Source organism: Amborella trichopoda, chromosome 11 (assembly GCF_054954075.1).
Source record: "Amborella trichopoda isolate Santa Cruz 75 chromosome 11, AtrichopodaSantaCruz75HAP2 v2.0, whole genome shotgun sequence".
Lineage (NCBI taxonomy): Eukaryota > Viridiplantae > Streptophyta > Magnoliopsida > Amborellales > Amborellaceae > Amborella > Amborella trichopoda.
In genome coordinates this window covers 48,757,495-48,776,500 of record NC_142346.1, presented here as the reverse complement: position 1 = coordinate 48,776,500, position 19,006 = coordinate 48,757,495, and the positions used below count along the sequence as shown (strand labels likewise).

Sequence of the window (19,006 nt, the reverse complement as noted above, 5' to 3'; positions counted from 1 at the left end):
CACCTATAAAAATATTAAAAATATTTTTTCGATAAAATATAATGATCAAAATACCCCTTAAAACTTTCAAGGGTATTTTGATCATTTTATTTTATTAAAAATATTTTTTTTATATTTTTTTCTAGTGCGAGCTTAATAGAGGAATGGACGTCCAAAATTTGGTTTCAAAATAGTTTATAGAAATAAAAATAAAAGTAAAATAGTTTAGAGACGTGACATTGTGATTAGGGAAATCTTAGCCCTCCATTCAAAATATGCGTTTGAAAAAGAGGGAGGATAGAACTTCTATGCTGTAGGGGAAGCATAGAAAGCTTGCTCACGTATGAATGATACAATAAAAAGAAATAGAACAAAGAAAGAAATTATAGTTAAAAATGAAATGACAAGGAGGGAAATAAAAAAAAGGAAAATATTTTTGACATGGTAAGCATTGTCACGAGAGCACAAGAATTTAAACAAAAAATAAAACTATAAATATCTAATAATAATTTTTTAGCCATATTTTATTTTGAGTAATGATCGACCCTCCCCAACTCATGTGTATAGAACCCCAAAAGATCACTATTAAATTTGATACAGATCTCTAGAGAAATTATCACATAAGTGTGGAACTTGACTTTTCTAAATATATATGTCAAATTTAATGGTGATCTTTTGGGGTTCTACACACATGGATGTGAAAGGGTCTCTAATAAGATCATTACTCTTTTATTTTTGCCTATGAAAATAACAGGTCAGTTAAACATTGTGGCACGTTCTATTGCTAGGGTTAAATGAAAAAAACAGAGGTGGAGGATCTGAATTTTATGTTATCTTGATATATGTTTTTTTTTTATATATTTGACTGTCTATTGTATTTCTGATAAACCTATCTGGTGTAGAGAAGGTTGCATTTTAAAGTTTAAAGTAATTAATGAATCATGATTGAGCAAAATCGAATGAAAGTAAATTTTGAAATACCCAGTGATGAACACCACTAAAAATCACGCAGGCGAATTTGGTTTAAAAAGTTTGCACAAGAAAATAAAAAACAAAAAAATAAATCAAGAAGGAGAATTTGGTTTAAAAATTTTGCCAAAAAAAATACTGAAGAAAGAAAGAGTACACTAAAAATCAAGCGGAAAATTTGGTTTAAAAATTTTGCCAAAAAAAAAAAAGGGAAAGAAGAAAGAGTAACTGCACAGCACCCTCGTGTTGGCCAAATTCATAAAATTAAATCTCTCTTTAAAATGCAAGCCATTATAAATTCAAAAAATTAAATCAATCTCTCTCTCAAATTCTTCAGCAAATTAAATATCACTCACTCTCTCTCTCTCGACCTACTTACTAATGGGTTTCTTCATTGCATCCATCCCTTTCTATCCCTTGTCAGTGTGGATTGGGTTCTTCTTTGTCTTTCTCTATGTCAACTTGTTTAGAAGCTCTCTCCCCGTATTAAGCAACGGCAAAGACCAGTCCAGCAATTGGTTATTCCATTAACAATCACAAAAATCCATCCATAAGCACAGTCTTGATGGGCATCAGAGAAGCCCCCAAAAATATAACCAAAATCCAGGTTAAGCAAAGGAAAAATCCCAAGCAAAAAGGCAGGAATATAAATAAATAAATAATTCAGGCACAAACACTAACATGAAGACTGAACCTAACGGGCCGCAGAGATTGTAAAGCGAGTTGAGAGAGGGTGAGACGAGTGAGAGAGGTGTGGGTCTTCATTGAGAGAGAGGAAGATGAGTGGAAGAGAGAGGAGAACCCCATAACGGCACAAAATTCAACTACGAATTGAATTTTTGGGAATTCAAATATTTGATAGTTATTTGAAGATTAAAATATATGATTTGGCTCTATCAAGGGTCCACGAAATTTTTTTATTCAAAATATATTTGATTTTAGAATAGAGTAATGATCCAATGAAACCCTCCGACACCCTTGTATGTAGGACTCTAAATGATCATTATTAAATTTGACACAGATCTCTAGAAAAATTATCACATGACTATAAGATTTGAGTTTTCTATAGATCTGTGCAAAATTTAATGATAATCATTTGGAATCTTATACATATGATTTAATGATAATCATTTGGAATCCTATACATATGGGTGTGGGAGGGTCTCACAAAATCATTTCCCTTTATAATATCCCAAAATATCAAGATATTTGATGCTATCAAACGGACTTAAGGTAACCAATACCATCAAGGGTTTTGTTGATACACATATCCTAATTTACCGGCCTTTTACGAAGTGTGCCTTTTCCAAATTCTAGAGCAAAGAGCTAAGAAATTCGGAAGCGCCTACCCGTTTTATTAAATAGTTAGTGAGTGGTAGTAAAAGGTATGAGATTAGAAAGTACAACATGCAACTGAGATATGGAGTGTGCTACGACTACTACAGCATTAGCCCCTTTTCCAAGGGTCATTCAGTTTTAGAATTTAGGTTTTTTGGGCTTCAAATTAATGTAATTTGCTTCACAGCTAAAGCGTAGTGCAAAAGAAATCAATGAATTTAGCGTCAAGAGTAAATGAAGAGCATTAAAGCTATGAAGTTGGTCATTGTGAAAATTCAATTCAACATTTTAACTGTGGTGAGAAACATTTAACAACGGTGATAGCTCTTAATTTAAGGGAGTAGTGTAAGCACTTAATGGTAGTAGTGTAAAGTTCAAACTCTTCACCAAATGGGATAAAGCAATACACCGTTAATTGCATTAACTGAGCATGAGCCTCTAAGGTTTAACCAGGACAACGATTTGTTGATCGAAGTGAAAATGCTCCTAAGAAAATAGCATTCATGACTTTCAATTTTTGAACTGAAAAATTACAAAAATAAAGAGATCATCATCATCATCATTTAAATCTTATCCTAACTATTTGGAGGTGGTTAAAAAAAAAAAAAAAAACCTTAACTTAAACTTAGGCACGGATTTTCTTAAGGTACAACCCAAAGGCAAAGATCGAAGCTAAGTGAAAAGAAGCATTGTATTTCTCTTCTGTTTATACAAACACAAACTACTTACCAACCTCAAATTGAACATGAATGGGAAAATGAATCAACAACGTTACGACCCGGATAGAGAGCAGTCGAGCTGCACTTGTTTAAAGTCTAAAGAGAGAGAATAGAAGCGAAAGTGTGTCTTAAGCTTCTCTCTCAAGGTTTTGAAGGTTTTTGGTTTAGGATACGATAATTAACATAAAAATTTGCAAAAAATCATTTTCTTCCTCGTGAAAATTAAAAATTTCATAAAAGTATTGTATCAAAATTAGTATAAAAAGATTAGTACCAAATTAATATCAATAGACACTAAATGGTGTCTCAATCTTCACTTATTTTATGTACAATAATGAAAATCCATTATCCATATTTTTTTTTGAAAACTTAAATAACTATTATTGATAATGATTTATAGTGATTTTTGGAATACTATTTTTAACACCGGATTTGGTGGATTCTCCTGTGATCCGCCAGTCCAACCACTTCACTGGATGAACGATCCGGATTACCGATATGTGCCTCAAATAACAATTGGCGCGTATGTTTTTGGTTGGAGTGAAGAGCAAGGCACGTGTGACCGGTTGGAGGTAGCAAAACGGGGTCAACGCTCATTCATCAAAACACACACACATCCCAATAATTTAAAGACACCCACGTGTTTTGCTTACAACTCACAAATGCAAAGTAAATGAAACCCCTCCATCGTCCGGGAAAAGAGAGCTTGCATTCCCACTTATGCTTTAAAAATAGGAAACCGTTTCTATAAGGATGCTACTTTATAATGTATAAGTACAAGTGCCCTTCAAAAATCCCGGAAAAAAAGGTACTTTTAATGTTGAAAAATCTTTCGATTGATCATCAAGATGCATGTATGACTATAAAAAATAAAAATATTTTAAGTCTCATGCATTTTACAACATATTATCTACACCATCCATTTTCAAGATTTTCATATATGTATTGATCTACTTGATTTTAACCTTTTTAAAATTTAAAATTTTAGAATTATATATAAAATGGATTTTGAGATAATCCTAATAACATTTTACATCAAAATTATGTACCTTGATAAAATTTGAAGGTGCACCTTACCTCTACACCTACGGATGTGTCCGTATGCAAACTGCACCCTTAAAAATATGGTCGTTAAAGTTAAGGGATTATTACAACAATGAGACTAGTAGTTTCCACGCCTTGCCTACTTGATTTTAACCATTTTTTTAATTTAAAATTTTGTAATTAGATTTGAAAATATATATTCAGATAATCCTAAGAATTTTTCACAACAAAATAATATGTTACGATAAAGTTTGGAGGTGCACCTTAATTGGATTGTTTAAGGTTGCAACCTTATACAAACCACGCCCTTTTCTAAAACTTAAAAGTATTGAGAATTTGATCAAAGCTCAGATGAAAAAAAGTAGATGAACAATATTTATCGTGAAAGGAAAAAAGGTATTGAAATATTTTAAGCATAATTATCACAAATATCCCTTTTTCTAATGAATTTGAAAATTACCTAAATTCTTTGAAAACTACATCCATACCCAATCTATAACTCTCTTTTTTTTTACCAAAAATACCTTTTTTGGTTCTATTAAAAATAATTTTTTTTTTATCAAGAATACCCTTCTTGGTTCTATTAGAACAGTGACGGTCCAATGCCTAACTCTCACACCTTAAGTTGTTTTATAGACCACTGTATTAACAGTACCCTGATAGTCCAATGTCCTTTTCTAATTCATCCCACACCATCATATCACTACTGTGATTTTCCCTATGAAGGTCTATAAAATACTGCATTGAACCATCACAGTACCAAATAAATCTTGAATCATCACAACACTAATGGTCGTCTTAGGACATTAAACGAAAACGGTACTAATAGAACTGTGAAATGCACTTTTTATTAACAATTATATGAAGTTAACGAATGTGTATAGACATAATTTTTTTAAAAAAGATAAGGTATTTTTCAAACTTAATGAGAGAAAAAAGGGAGAAACGTTATTGAATTGGCCATTTTCATGATGAGGTGTGAATACCTAAATCCGTCATGGTTTCTTTCTTTCTTTTCATTCCCCTCATGCCCTTGGTAAAGTAATGACATTTTCCATTTCATCCCTTAAGATAACGTGGTTGGAGAAGGCATTGGGGCACAAAGCCTTAGGGGCCTTAGCAATATTGGAATTCCACTAACCTCGAGACTGTGGGTTTGTAACTGAAAAGCAAAGAAAAAAAAGGCAGATGACTTACATTATTGAAAAAAACATAGGAGAACCATATGACTTAAAAAGGTGACAGAATGAGGTACATTTGACTCTTTAATTAAAAGGTGCCTAAGCGGCCATTGGAATGGTCCTACTTCCATGGGCATAGATCCCTAAACCTAAAGGCGGTCACTGGTTTGGAAACATAAAAAATAAAAGTTGCGGTGGTTTGGAGTTGGAGAAATGATGCTATAAGATTTTTTCTACCTATACGTGTAGGATTTCAAATGATCGTTATTAAATTTGATACGGATCTATAAAAAAGTCAAGTCTCACACTTATGTTATAATTTTTTTAGAGATCCACATCAATTGTAATAGTGATCTTTTGAAGTCTTATCCACATAGATTGAGAGAGGGTTCCATAGGATCATGGTGCTCTTCTTCTTTTATGTTCTTATTATAGTGTGACATTGACCCATACATATTATTATTTAATTAAGTATTGGATTCCCGTGATAGAAAAAAGCACGAAAATTATTTTTTATTAAAGTTATGAAAAAAAAGACAAAATATGGAAAAGAAAAAAAAAAGAGCATTTGGGCACAAGGCATTGTATTAGATGGTTGGGAATGGCCGTTAAATTTGTATCAGACAGTTGGGAATGTACCATTCATTTTTCAATCTTTGCAATACATCTTGAGCTTTAGGATTTGACATTTGACGATATAGAGTGACTCTAATCTCTTTGTAAAAAAAAAAAAAATGTCTTATAGCATGATATCATTTTTTTAATAATTATACAAGAAAAATGCTCTTGCAGTATACAATCCCATATAATTCATTTATTTCTAGTGCCAAAGATGTAGTGTTGTAGCATACAATCCCTCACATTATTATTATTAATTTATAGGCATGAAAAGCAGGGGTGGTTGTTATGTGGTGCCACGTTACATTGACTCGAAGTAGTGTAGAGAATGCAACACAGTGGGCCTTCCCCTTCTTTTTCCTTTTACATTGACTCGAAGTAGCGTAAAGAATGCAACACAGTGGGCCTTTCCCCTTCCCTCACGAATGCTTTGGGACGGGCAAAGCGCCGGGTCACACTCAGCGAGACTCAGACTCTAATTTTATTGTATTGGTGGTAAAGAGTATGATACTCTTTACTCGAACGAGTAACAATATTATTATTTGTTCGTCCCCAACCCTTTAGTTTATGCAAATGCATATATATATTTTTACGTATGAGATAGCCCCTACCAATACTTAGCTCATTATGGTTACGCCCCAATAACCTCTCTCTACGTCTCTGTTCTCGTATAAGAGAGATGAAGACACAGAGGTTGTGTTTGCTTGGGTGAGAAAGAGAGACTCATTTCCAACAATTTATGACATAGCAAGAAAAGAGGTTTTTTTTATTGAAGTTAGTTAATCATAGATTTGTAGTGTAGGAGATTTCAACGGTTTGAGTAGTTGAAAGAGAGAGTCTGTGAGAAAGAAATGAGAGGAAGTTTCAGTTGTTTCAGAGTCACAAAGAAAGATTGAGAGGAAGAGAAAAGAGAGATGGGGTCAGAGGACCATCCAAAAGGCGTTGATCCCCGACGTTGGCGTTCTCAGCTTAAGCTGTTCCTGCTCATCGTCTCCACCAACATTCTCACCCTCTACATCTTTGGAGCCGGCCCTTTCGACAACAACAAGGACAACTGGTACTCCTCCCTTCAACTCCCTTCCAGTATCGGGGGCCTCTTCGACACACAGAGCAGCCTCCTCAACGCCACCCATGTGCGCCTCGAGGCCACAGAGTCTCAGCTTTCCGACCTCCGAACCCACCTCCACACCTCCAACACCCTCCTCGACACCCTCCTCTCCGAAATCGCCCGACTTCGAGACTCCCTCCCCTCATCTCATGCTCAAGACAACAGCAACGACGACGATGACGATCCATTGTTCGGGTGGGGCGAGCTCATGCCAGAGATGAAGGTGGTGGTGGCCCCTCATAAGCTGCCATTGGGCTACTCCCATGCCTTTGGAACCGACGAGATCGTTCCCCCAATCGGCCACGCCTGCCGCCTTTTCAAGTCTGAGCTCCGCCAGTACATGTCCTACAAGGTATGCACGTTGGATGCTTGATCTTCAAAGTAACGGCGTTATGTGACAATGATGCCTTGTGTTTGTAATTTGATCACCTTGGTTCGGTGTGTTGCAACGAAGCAGGTGGGCGGAGAGTGTCCCTCGGACGACGCCCTGGCGCAGCAGCTGATGCTGAAGGGGTGCGAGCCGCTGCCCCGCCGGCGGTGCCACCCGAAGAGCCCCAGCAACTATGTGGAGCCCCACGCCTTCCCGCAGTCCATGTGGACCACCCCTCCCGACACCAGCATCGTGTGGGACCCATACAGATGCAAGAGCTATGGCTGCCTCATCGACCGCAAGAACGACCCCACCGTCCACCCCGACTGCAAGGACTGCTTCGACCTCGCAGGGCGTGAGAAGTCCAGGTGGCTCGGCTCCAACAGAGGCTGGAGGGGTCTCGACTACAGCATTGACGATGTCCTCACACTCAAACATGGGACCATACGCATCGGCCTTGACATCGGTGGTGGGTCCGGGACATTTGGGGCGCGCATGAGAGAGCGGAATGTGACTGTCGTGACGACGAGCATGAACTTCGACGGGCCATTCAACAGTTTCATCGCCTCCAGGGGCCTGGTGCCCCTCCACCTGACGGTGGCGCACAGGCTTCCCTTCTTCCAAGGGACGCTCGACATTGTGCACTCGATGCACGTGCTGAGCAACTGGGTGCCGGAGGTGATGCTGGAGCAGGTGCTGTACGATGTATACAGGGTGCTGAGGCCGGGGGGCCTGTTCTGGGTGGACCACTTCTTCTGCTTGGGGCCACAACTCAACAGGACATACGTCCCCATGTTCGTCCGGATTGGGTTCCGGCAACTTCGGTGGACGGTCGGCCGCAAGGCCGACAAGGGGCCCCACGAGGTTTACCTTTCAGCCATCCTCGAGAAGCCCATGTTCTAAGAGGAGCACCTTCTTTTAATTACTTTTAACTGCTCTTTATTCGATTCGTTTGAAACTAATAAGAATCAAAAGAAGAGTTGTAGTAGGCCTTCAGATTTTAGACAAGTTTTGGGCTTTTTGCGTCAGTGTACCAAAAATCAGCAGAAAGAGTTCGATTCCTGTGTTGATGTTTTGATTTCCTTTATAAAGCTGTTATAGTAATAACTCAATAATCGTTTTCATTGCCATGATTGTTTTCGAATTAAGACCACTCTTAGTGCAAACTAAACCTCATTGAAATTTTGATTTTGAAAAGGCTTCTACTTTCTCTTTACCTTCACCTTTCTTTGCCGAATATCTCCGGTTCGGTTTTGATTCTCTCCATCTCTCCCTCTACGCAATGTATTCTCTACTCATTTCAAGTTGGTTTCCAGAGGAAAAAACTGGCATAAATTTGCCTCGATTGAATCTGTATACCATGCAACATCTGGGAACGCATGAACCTCTATGAACTCCTTTTTGTTTTGTAATTTTTCATTTTGATCCTTTCAGAATGAACTAACTTTGTGTGATTCTAATGAATCCTGAATCAACATACATCTCTAATCCTTCATCTATATGTCAAATTGTGAATGGCAGTTTAATCATTGAAACAGAGTAGATAAATTAATTTCTTCTCGTCAGAAATTGCAATATTCTCAAACTGTGTTGATGAGAAGATGCAAAAGATAAAATAAAATTCAAATAAAATAATCGAATGGGAAAATCCTTAATTGAAACCAAATCAAAGATCAGAAAAAAAAGGCAGCAGCGTAACATCGAATCTATCCATTTTACCTCTATGCTTAAAGCAAGTGTTTTACAGTTAACTTGTGTGGTAAGACCGCTTCTGTGCAAATGGCCTCTTGTGACTTCCGATCAATCTTCATTACCTGATAATATAACTAACTATTTGTGAATCATCCATCAACAGCATATTGTCTAGGAATGTAAGACAAGTAAACAAAGCACAACTAGCATTCCAAGAAAAAAAAAAGATCATGTAGTACATATATACAGTGCCTTAGTTCTATACGATGCATAAATGCACAACTTGTGGAACGCTTTTAAGTTCTTAATAAACATGCTCCTAAATAAACCACATAAAAACTATAACGTCTCATTGTCTATGAACACAATCAACAGGCAAAGGGAACAAATTTAAACATTTTAAAGATGTAAAAGAGTATCACTTGGGTTCAACTGGAGTGGAAGGTGGGAAGGCACCACTATAGTCGAAAGAGGGGTCATTGTAAGGATGGTGAGGAGTTCCTCTTGCTGAGCCAGCAAAGGTTGCCGAAGTCGCTGCAGAGTTTGTGGTGGTGCTCAACCCAGCTTCACTAATTATCTCCTCCATCTCCCTCACCACCTCACTCATGTTGGGTCGGTCTTTATCCGACTCTCCAACGCACTTAAGGGCAAGGTCCACATACCTCTCGAAGCCAGGGAGGCTTGGTGAGGCCATTACGGTGGGGTCAAGGAGCTCATGAAGGCCATACAGGTCTTTGGTCTTGTCCATTGCCAATTTCACCTCTCTTACTATGTACCTCCCTCTCTCTATAGGAGGCTTTCCTGATAACATCTCCAGCATTAGCACTCCAAAGCTATAAACATCGCTCTTTGCTGTCAGCTGTTGGGTCATGTAGTACTCAGGATCCAAATAACCCTGCAAAAGAATTATGCTCTTTCCTTTGTGAGCTGGGCTTCAATGGTTGAGAGAGAGAGAGAGAGAATCGACTTACCAGTGTTCCTTTGACTTGAGTTGTGACGTGGCATTGTCTGTCACCTATAGGCTTTGAGAGGCCAAAATCTGCAACTTTGGCGTTCAAATTCTCATCAAGAAGGATGTTGTTGGGCTTGACATCCCTATGAATAATAGGTGGATCTGCATGCTCATGTAAATATGCCAACCCTCTTGCTGAACCCAAAGCAACCCGAAGCCTCCTCTTCCAGTCTAGCCGAACCCCGGACTTTCCTGTCATTGCATAAAAACTCAGAATCTCACTAATCAAAATATAAATGTTCCATTTCGTTGTCACCATTGCATTACTGTTCTTGTTGTTCTCATTTTTCTTGTTATTGTACTTGTAGTTTCATAATGTGCATTCTACAAGTTTGAATGCATGTGTTCAAGCACACAAAAAAATGGATACATACAACAAGCATGTGCATTCTCATATGGGGCCTATTCTATGTGAATCTCTACTTCACACAGTAGTGGACTACATGCTGTAATCAATTGGAGAGGGGTGAATATTTGTCTTTTGCCTTTTCTTTGGGATCTTGTCAAAGAACAGTGTTCCAGAGAGAAATTTCTTTGAAGATTACTATTTTCCAGAATAGTTTAGATACAAGTAAAATTCTGAACTAATAAAAACAACAAATAAAATAAAAGAAAAGAAAAAGAAAATACTAAGATATGATGATTCATTACCATACCTGAGAGACTCTCTCTTAGAGTGCCGTTGGGGAAATATTCATAGACAAGTATCTGTTCACCTTGCTCGAAACAGAAACCAATGAGGGTGACAAGGTTTCTGTGATGAACTCTTGATAACAACTCAATTTCCATTCTGAATTCTGGATCACCTTGCCCATATCCTTGTTCTGCTCTTTTGATGGCCACCATTTGGCCAGTGGGCAATACTCCTCGATAAACCTGTGGATCTTGCAAGAATCATCATGATGAAATAGGAAAGGAACTATGACACTCAACAGAAAGAACAAAAAAGAGGAACGGAATTGACATGTAAACTATATTTTCTCGCCAGGATTTTCTCGTAAGTTAATCCCTGATATTAGCTAGTGTTCTTGAGGAATGTTTCCCTTCTCATGACATTGAAGTGTTATCTTATGGGAGAGACAGAGCAATGATTTTTATGAATTTTCAGTAGTCAGGTTCACAAGGAGGCATGTGAAGTAAGAGACACCCTAGCTAACTTTTAAGGTTTAAAATCCTTTGGTTAGTTGAGGCTCAATCCAGGAGCTGTGATTGTAATTATGATCTATTATATCTTCTTTTCTATTGAATAAAAATTTTTTACCAATGAAAAACTTTTGCCTTCCAATCAGACCATTATGCCTAACCAAGTAGAGATAGCTCATCATTTTTCTTTTAGTGCCTTACAGAAGCATAGATCATCAAATGGTTAATTGAGAGATTGTTCTTATTGCTTTCTGTTCTTAAAGAAATAGCAACAAATAAAGGCAAAATATAAATGCAAAGAATTAGGTAAACAAATGACTTTGGCTAGTTTTTTTTTACCCCCTTGGAAAATTCATATTGGCTTGTTCTCAAACAGTGGAATCTGCATTCATTTCTCTTGTCATGGTCTATAGTTATGTAGTTCATTGTTTTTATCCTTCCTTTTTTCTTTTTTCTTTCCCAGTGACCTCCTGCGATCTTTGATAAGGGGCGGAGTCTCACCCTAGCAAAGCCGAGCATCACTATTAAGTTTTTCCTTTTTGAAATACAGTTTTCAAGAATTGATGGGACAGATTTAGTTGCAAAAGTAAATTGAGTTTCATGTTAATCTCCCACTTTTGTAAACAAAGTAGCTAAAGGAGGCTTTTCCTGAAGTGCTGGGGAGGATATGTAGTAAACTGATACTTGAATTATTATTTTTTCGTATTTTTATTTTTCTTTTTATTTTTTGAAAAAGTTTATATAAGGTTGTAAAATTCCCTTGTAGATATAAGGTTGCAATGATTTACTGTGGTCAATTTATTTAGAATGTGTATCTTTGACACGATCTTGAAAGATGTGTCACGTATGACATTATCTTAAAAACATGTCAAATCTGCACCATTCAATTAAAATAAACAATGTAAAACATCGCAAGCGTACTTCCGCAAGTAAGGTTCCACCCTTATATAAACTGCACCCTTGATATTTTGTTCGTGGGAACTAGAATTAAAGGAATCACAACAGGAGCGGTCCGGTGGGTTACCCTGCCATAGCCTCCTGATCCAATGCCATTGGCTTCGGCAAAGTTGTCTGAGCATTTCCTGAGTTCCTCGTAAGTAAACCATTTTGCTCCTTTCAACTGCAGTGCACTGCCGCTGTTCTTCCTATCACTTGGATTCCATGAAACTGCCAAAAATAAGGTGTGACAAAAAAATCAGAAGTTTAGAACACAAGAAACTACCAGTTGGTAAGTATACTAAACTTCTATATCTTACCAAAAGAACTGCTTCTCCCCGTGGGTCTTTCAGCCTTCCTCTTCCTTTCAAAAGCAAATAGTGCCACGATAATGAATATGAGAACAAGAACAGCTCCACCAACTGAGAGTCCAATAATGAGAGAATTGTTTTCCTGTTTGCTTTGTTCCACTTCTGAGGAAACACATCAATTCATGTGAGAGAGCAATTTCCTGCAGCTTGTGGCTGCACATGGAGTGAGGTTACGCAAATTCTTGAGTTACCTGGGAAGTAATAAGGATTGGCAATGAAAAAGAAGGGACCAAAGCTGGGTGGAGGTTTGAAGGTTTGATTGCTCAGGCGGAATCCCAAAGTTGAAACCTCTGATCTGTTGAATTGCTGCTCATCAGTTGGGAAGATGTAGAGCTGCACTTGCATATAGCTCTCAGAATCCATTGTGGGGTTCTGCAGCGAAACTGATCCAGGGGGGACGTGAAGCTTGGTCTGCAATTGGACCTCTAATGATTGGAAGAGTGTGGTGTTTGTTGTGTCTGAGAATAAAGGTGCCCTGAAGACTAGTGTCCCAGTATAGGGTGCTGCACAGCCACATGTGGGGTTGGCTCGCAGGGTGGGAGGGCACAAGTCTTGTGCACAGTTTTGTTGGGGTGTGGAATAAGGGACGAGGGGTTTAGGAGTGTCGCAGTAAGAAGATTGAGCCAATTGTGCGTCACAAGCTGGGTTTCCCACCAGTCTGCAACATCAGATGGTCCAAGAAACAATCAGTCTTGGTCATAAGAAGATTACCTGGGTTCCAGAAGTAATTTTTTTTTTACATATGATCATAATCATTATTGTAACCGAAATGCAAAAAACTAATGCAGTAGAGAATGGCCACTTCGATTTTTTTTTTTTTTTTTGTATGAGTAAAAAGAACATGGCCAGCAAGTGGTTAGTGTTTTTGTCTTGGGAGACAAATATGGTGTCAGATGATAGCGCATGTTTCTCTACCAGCAAAGAACCCAATTAAATAAGCTTCTGTGTAGCTTCCCAATTCTCATATATTCTCAATCACAAAGTGGTATGTGATTTTCCGAGATTGGATCTTATTCTCACAAGGATAAAGGCTGCATTTCCATTAATCAAATCAAAGTCGTTATGAGTTCTATTTATCATTAAAGAAAATTGTTATGTGCACCATGAATACTGCTATATCTCTTCGAGTTGTAGTTCACAAACTTGGGATATAGGAAGCTTGTAGTGGAGAACATTGGAAGAGTGTTTCTAGCCTGTTTAATTACTTTAATATGGTTAACTGTGGCATGTAAATCTTTTCCTGAAAAGTTTCTGAATATACTATTAGAGATTAGTAATGGATGCAATAAAGTCCAATTTTCGTCCATTTTATCCATTGTCGTTGGAAAAGCAGGAGCCTAGGATCGACCTATTGTAGAACTTCCCTACTTTTAGGAGCTCCATTGAGTACTACTCAGGTAGCGGCCTCTAATACACTTGCCATATGTACATAGGAGCACTCTTTAGAATTCATGTGTTTATATATAGGAATTGTATACTATAAGACCATTTAGGTACAAGGAGATCATAATCACTCTTAGTAACTGGATTGAAATCCAACTACTTAAAGAGTGTTATAGTTAGTTCAAGAAATTTGATTTTGGACTTTATACCTAGTCAATGACACGCCCCCAGCCACCTTATTTTACATTTAACGATCGAGAATGATTGTGATGAGGTCACAATTATTTAGAACCATCCGATGTGAAATTTGATAGCTTGGGTGTGTCATAAATTTCGAGAAGATTTCTTTTGAACTTTGAGCTTGTCCAATGGAATATTCGCATCAAATGGTCAAGATTAATTGTGACCGTCTTGTACCAAAGGTAAATGGTCTCATGATATACTTTTCTACACACATATATGTGTGAGGACAAAATTTATACCAGGTTGAGGCCTTAAACAATTAAATTAAGGTACACTTTAAAAATTAAATTCTCGTTTCTGGAGAACCACCCAAGCAACTCCCAGTTCAAAACCATAAGACAGAGCACCCCGTGTTCAAGTGGACTTGGGTGATTCTGGATCGACTATTCGTGCTAACCACGATCATGAAATTGAAAAGCCAAAATCATCGAGCGGTGGTCTTTAGCTTGCAAATTGTCGAAAAGCAAAAAATCAGCACAAACTCAATGATGCTGCTTTCAAATTTCAAAAGATTTTTAATACCCCATTGGGATTAATAATTCATTGAAACCAGGATTGCACCCCAATTTCCAACAGGGGTGCGACCCCTTTTAGTTGAGGATAGTTATCCCATTTAACCAGAGATGGAAATCCTGATCCCTTGATATTTACGTTTTATCCAAAAGAAAACCAAAATAGTAAATATGGATATTTGGTTTTGATAATTCAGGGGTAGGAATCAAGCTTGGGGTGTAGTGTAGAGTTGCAGTCATCAACAAATAACCAATTCTGAGCAAGAAGCTGTGGATTGATGACTTACATGAATGTCTTTTTGTATGTAGATTCCGAGACAAGCTTTTGAATGTCATTGTTCTCCAGATCTATATAGTTTAGCTGCGAGGTGAAATTGCTGCCTATGTCAATTGTACCATTTAGGTTATTGTTTCTCATCTTCCTGCCACATTTGCAATCCATAAGCACCACATTTATAATGTAATCAAATATATAGATGAACCTAGATTCTTCCAGCCAAGTTTCATTAATACTTACACCATCTGCAACGGCGGGATGGTGAATACTGCCTGTGGGAGTTCACCCTGAAGTCTTATGGATTCCATGACTCTGTACAATAGAAAATTTGCCAAACTTAATATCAAAACTAAAAGAGTATGTCTTTAGGTGCTCTGTTTGCAAGTATTTATGTGTGCAAAAGGATGGATAGATAAACAGATAGTTATAGTGGTGTATGTGAAATCGAATAAACCCCCACCTGCCAACCTCAGTGATAACTTACATGGTTGTCAAAGACTGTAATGTAGGCAACCATGGTGGTGGTTCTGTTGCATCGAAGCTGTTGTTGCTCAAGTCCCTGACAATCATAATATTCATAATCTCAGTGTTGATTATCGGTTAAGGATGAAATTTATGGGTGCAGCCTGCCTAATAATTTTGTCTTTCATCAGTGAATTTTAGACTACTTACAGATAAGCAAGAACGTTCATCCCTGTGAGATTGGGTAACGGGCCGGTCAGTGCATTCTGCGCCAAACTCCTGAAACATGGCATACAAATGGTATCAGAATAGACATAAGACGCTCACTACGTACTGGAATAGGTGCATATGGCTCTACTCACAGTTCCTGGATTTTCGTAAGGTTATTGAGGTTGGCTGGAACAGGCCCCTCAAATTTGTTTCGATCTAACCGACTGTTTGAAATAGACATACAATATCAGTAATCAGATTGATAGAGAAAGATTTCCATAGGTCTTACAATCACTGGACGAGTCCGCATATGTAGGTTATACTCACAGAACCTCCAGACTTGTTACGAGTCCTATACTGGATGGGATCTTCCCGGAGAAGTTGTTGCCATCAAAGAGTCTGTTATAATGGAAGCTTAATTTTAGATTTCCAACTGTGAAGATTTACTATTGATGAATTTTTGGTTAAATTGAGCTTTAGGTAGCCTACATATGTATCACAGTCATAGCTGAGCTGAAAAGTTGAGTTGGAATGGAACCCGAGAGCTTATTCCTATTGAAATGGCTGCAAATCAAAGCCCAAACCTTGTTATTCATTATCCATGACGTAATTTCCAGAAAGCGAATTGCTGTTATCCAAAAAAACTTGGCGAAAATTATTTCTAAATGTCCTCTTCCTTCCTTCGTAAGAAAGAAAGTGGAAGAGATGAAAAAAAATAGGCTTCTATTTTAATTAAATGAAAAGGAAATAAGAGAGTATCGAAGCATACAAGTGCCTTGTGCCCAGCAGCATATCCAGACCAGGTGAAGTTGGTGTGGAGATTGGAATGGATCCAGTAAGTTGATTGTCGGCCAGATCCAGCCAATACAGCTTAGATAGACTGCCAATTGAAGGAGGTATCTCTCCAGTGAAGCCATTAGAATTCAGTGACCTGCAATAATGAATAGTGAGCCCGTGGAGACAATGAGAAAGATCAGGGGAGTGAGTGCAGATGAATGCTCTTCTATGAGTGTTTGGTGCTTACAAAAAGACCAGCTCTTGAAGACTTCCTATCTGTGCTGGGATAGTACCACTGAAGCTGCAACCAACTAGGATCCTGTGATAAAGGGCACATAAGTTTCATCTATCCACTGAAGTCAGCAGACTTCTCGCAAAAAGGCAGGCAATGATATTAACGAGTTTCCTTACAAGTTTGTAAGTTTTTTCAAATTTCCAATGCTTTGTGGAAGGGACCCAGTTAAATCCTTGTTATAAGACAAATCCCTGCATTCATAGAGAAACTTCTTAGTACTTACTAGATCCTTTTCAAGCAACAAATCAGGCCAAGAAATTGAAATCATGTCTCTGTTTTCATTTTCTCCACAGACAACGTCAGCTTTACTTGTACAAGAATACAGTTGCAAGGTGCCTTTTCTTTTTGTGTCTGTGTTTTTATTATGTGTGTATGTTTGTTTCTTTCTTTGTTTGTGTATGTGTGTGTGTTTTGAGGGAAAAAAGAACTGGAACCATTCATGGAGTTCTTTGCTCATTTGGACTAGCTATGATGTGTTTATAAGATGGTTCTCATGTTGGATTTGAAAATATTCGAAAATTAAACATAATCCATTTAGGGGAATGGAGGTTTCTCTAAGTGTAGATATTCTTCCTTCTTTTCATATCTATTATTGTGGAGATTAAGATTTCAAAATAATCCTTGAACACTCAATAGAGCCCGGTAACTGAGACAGGCCTAAGGTCGCCCTAACTCACTCAACATGAAGTATCCACAATGGTGATAGAGTTACTCACAGATACTGTAACTCAGACAGAGATCCAATGTCGCCAGTCAGAGTACCCTTGAGGCCCATAGTCGACAACTTGCTGACAAACAACACCAACATGCAGCACTTAAATTTTTAGGAAGACAGCAGCTAATTGAGTAGGATGATTCATTTTTAAAGAAATGGAATGCATTAACCGTCAATAAAATGAATTGAAATGGATTACAGACATGGCGGTCACACGGGAACCATTGCAACTAATTCCATCCCATTGATTGAGGCATGGATCCCCACCCTTCCAAGTAGGTGGCACATTCTGCCAAACGTTCTGTAGGGAAGTAAGTACAGCACCTGCAGAAAGGAAAGCAAATGACTTCCATGTATTTTCCTCTATTTTCTTCTCTTAATCACCTGCAAAATCTTGTATTGGTTTTATCTTAAATTCCTTAGAGATAGATTGATAATTGCCTTTGGGCTGTGCACTTTATCTTTTCCTCTGAATAATTTACATTCTTACACGGGTATCAGTGATTGACTGGTATGAATTGGGGCCTTTGTAGGGTGCAAAAGTTGATTGTTCTGGAAAAGGATTCAGGACCCCTTTGAACATCTTTTTATTTATTTTTATATCTGATTGAAAAAGAAGAAAGAGCTCCGTATTTATCATTTCAAGACTGATGAAATCAATCACGATTCACGCTGTGTTCTCAGAGGCATGTTGCTATGAATTTAAATAAACTTTGGAAGTGAATTTTTGGTATAAGGATGAACTGTAGGAGAACTGACTTACCATCAAAAGGATTGGTTTCTTGTCCATAGATAGCACAAAGTTGGCATAAAATGACAAAGAACTGAATGCAGGGCCAGCCCATCGGTCCCATCGCTTCAAATCTTTAGTTGTCCACGAAGACAATCGGTAGCATCAACAGAATAACCATATTTCTGTGATATAGGATTTTACTACATAGCCTCAGTTATAGCAGCAGCCTCTGTTAAACTAAGTTGCAAGGCCGAAGTATTGAATTTCCAAAGTAGAGTCAGATTCCTAGCCCGAAGTCCATATCTTGAAAGGTGTTTCTCATATATGCTTCTATTTCACATATTCCTCCATCATCTCCTGAAACAAAAAGAATGCCTCCATCATTCTTCCCACTGCATGTTTTTGTATTTAAAAGACAGGCTTCTTGTGTAATGCAAGACTCCGATCGTATCTAAAGGCCAAGAGTCCCTAGTTTGTATATGGAGACTGATCTGGGCCATCAGCTAGGAGAAGTCTTTATTTTGAATAAAAATTTATGAAATTATAGATGACTTGCTCTACTCCTGAGGTGAACGTGGAATCCATCGCTTGTAACTTGTTGCTTTATTTCATCAGAAATGCAATGGAATGCAGTTCTAGAGAGTTGATTATCTTGCATTGTTTTCTCTTTCCCTTTTTTAAAGAGCTTAATGGGGGTTGAAAACTATATAATAAGTATGTATTTGCAAGTGTATGGTGGAAATCCTTTTCTGTAGTTTGTCGGGTACGGTGACTAGGTAGTTGCTCCAGTTGACTAGTAATCCTGTTTACTCAGCCCATGGATCAGCAGTGCTCTGAAAATGGCCATGATTCTATAATTTTTTATTGATGTTACTCATTTACCAAACATACATCCTTTTCTCTTTTTATTTTGGAGTTC

General features: G+C 37.9%; 2 protein-coding genes across 2 annotated transcripts; one reads left to right on the top strand and one right to left on the bottom strand.

The window, feature by feature from the left end:
• The first annotated feature begins 6,527 nt into the window (after positions 1-6,527).
• Positions 6,528-8,454, top strand: LOC18427844 (putative methyltransferase At1g29790). The gene is made up of 2 exons (XM_006836889.3): positions 6,528-7,308; positions 7,414-8,454. Exons 1-2 carry the CDS (start codon positions 6,763-6,765, stop codon positions 8,227-8,229), a joined length of 1,362 nt encoding a protein of 453 aa, XP_006836952.1. The 5' UTR covers positions 6,528-6,762; the 3' UTR covers positions 8,230-8,454.
• A 504-nt stretch (positions 8,455-8,958) lies between these two features.
• Positions 8,959-18,764, bottom strand: LOC18427843 (leucine-rich repeat receptor protein kinase HPCA1). Its single transcript, XM_020663418.2, has 20 exons — positions 18,118-18,764; positions 17,558-17,678; positions 17,356-17,427; positions 16,756-16,830; positions 16,592-16,663; positions 16,337-16,498; positions 16,057-16,131; positions 15,895-15,966; positions 15,720-15,791; positions 15,568-15,636; positions 15,380-15,454; positions 15,136-15,207; positions 14,906-15,040; positions 12,672-13,138; positions 12,430-12,582; positions 12,198-12,340; positions 10,687-10,906; positions 9,990-10,222; positions 9,441-9,913; positions 8,959-9,140 (listed from the first exon to the last, which is right to left on the bottom strand). Exons 1-20 carry the CDS (start codon positions 18,206-18,208, stop codon positions 9,137-9,139), a joined length of 2,856 nt encoding a protein of 951 aa, XP_020519077.1. The 5' UTR covers positions 18,209-18,764; the 3' UTR covers positions 8,959-9,136.
• Positions 18,765-19,006: the final 242 nt, after the last annotated feature.

Coding starts and splice junctions, on each gene's coding strand:
- LOC18427844 (XM_006836889.3), top strand. CDS start 6,763: ATGGGGTCAGAGGACCATCCAAAAGGCGTTGATCCCCGACGTTGGCGT. Junction 7,309..7,413: donor GCCAGTACATGTCCTACAAG/GTATGCACGTTG, acceptor GCAACGAAGCAG/GTGGGCGGAGAGTGTCCCTC.
- LOC18427843 (XM_020663418.2), bottom strand. CDS start 18,208: ATGGGACCGATGGGCTGGCCCTGCATTCAGTTCTTTGTCATTTTATGC. Junction 16,831..17,355: donor CTGTCTGAGTTACAGTATCT/GTGAGTAACTCT, acceptor CTATGAATGCAG/GGATTTGTCTTATAACAAGG. Junction 16,664..16,755: donor TTGAAAAAACTTACAAACTT/GTAAGGAAACTC, acceptor CCTTTATCACAG/GATCCTAGTTGGTTGCAGCT.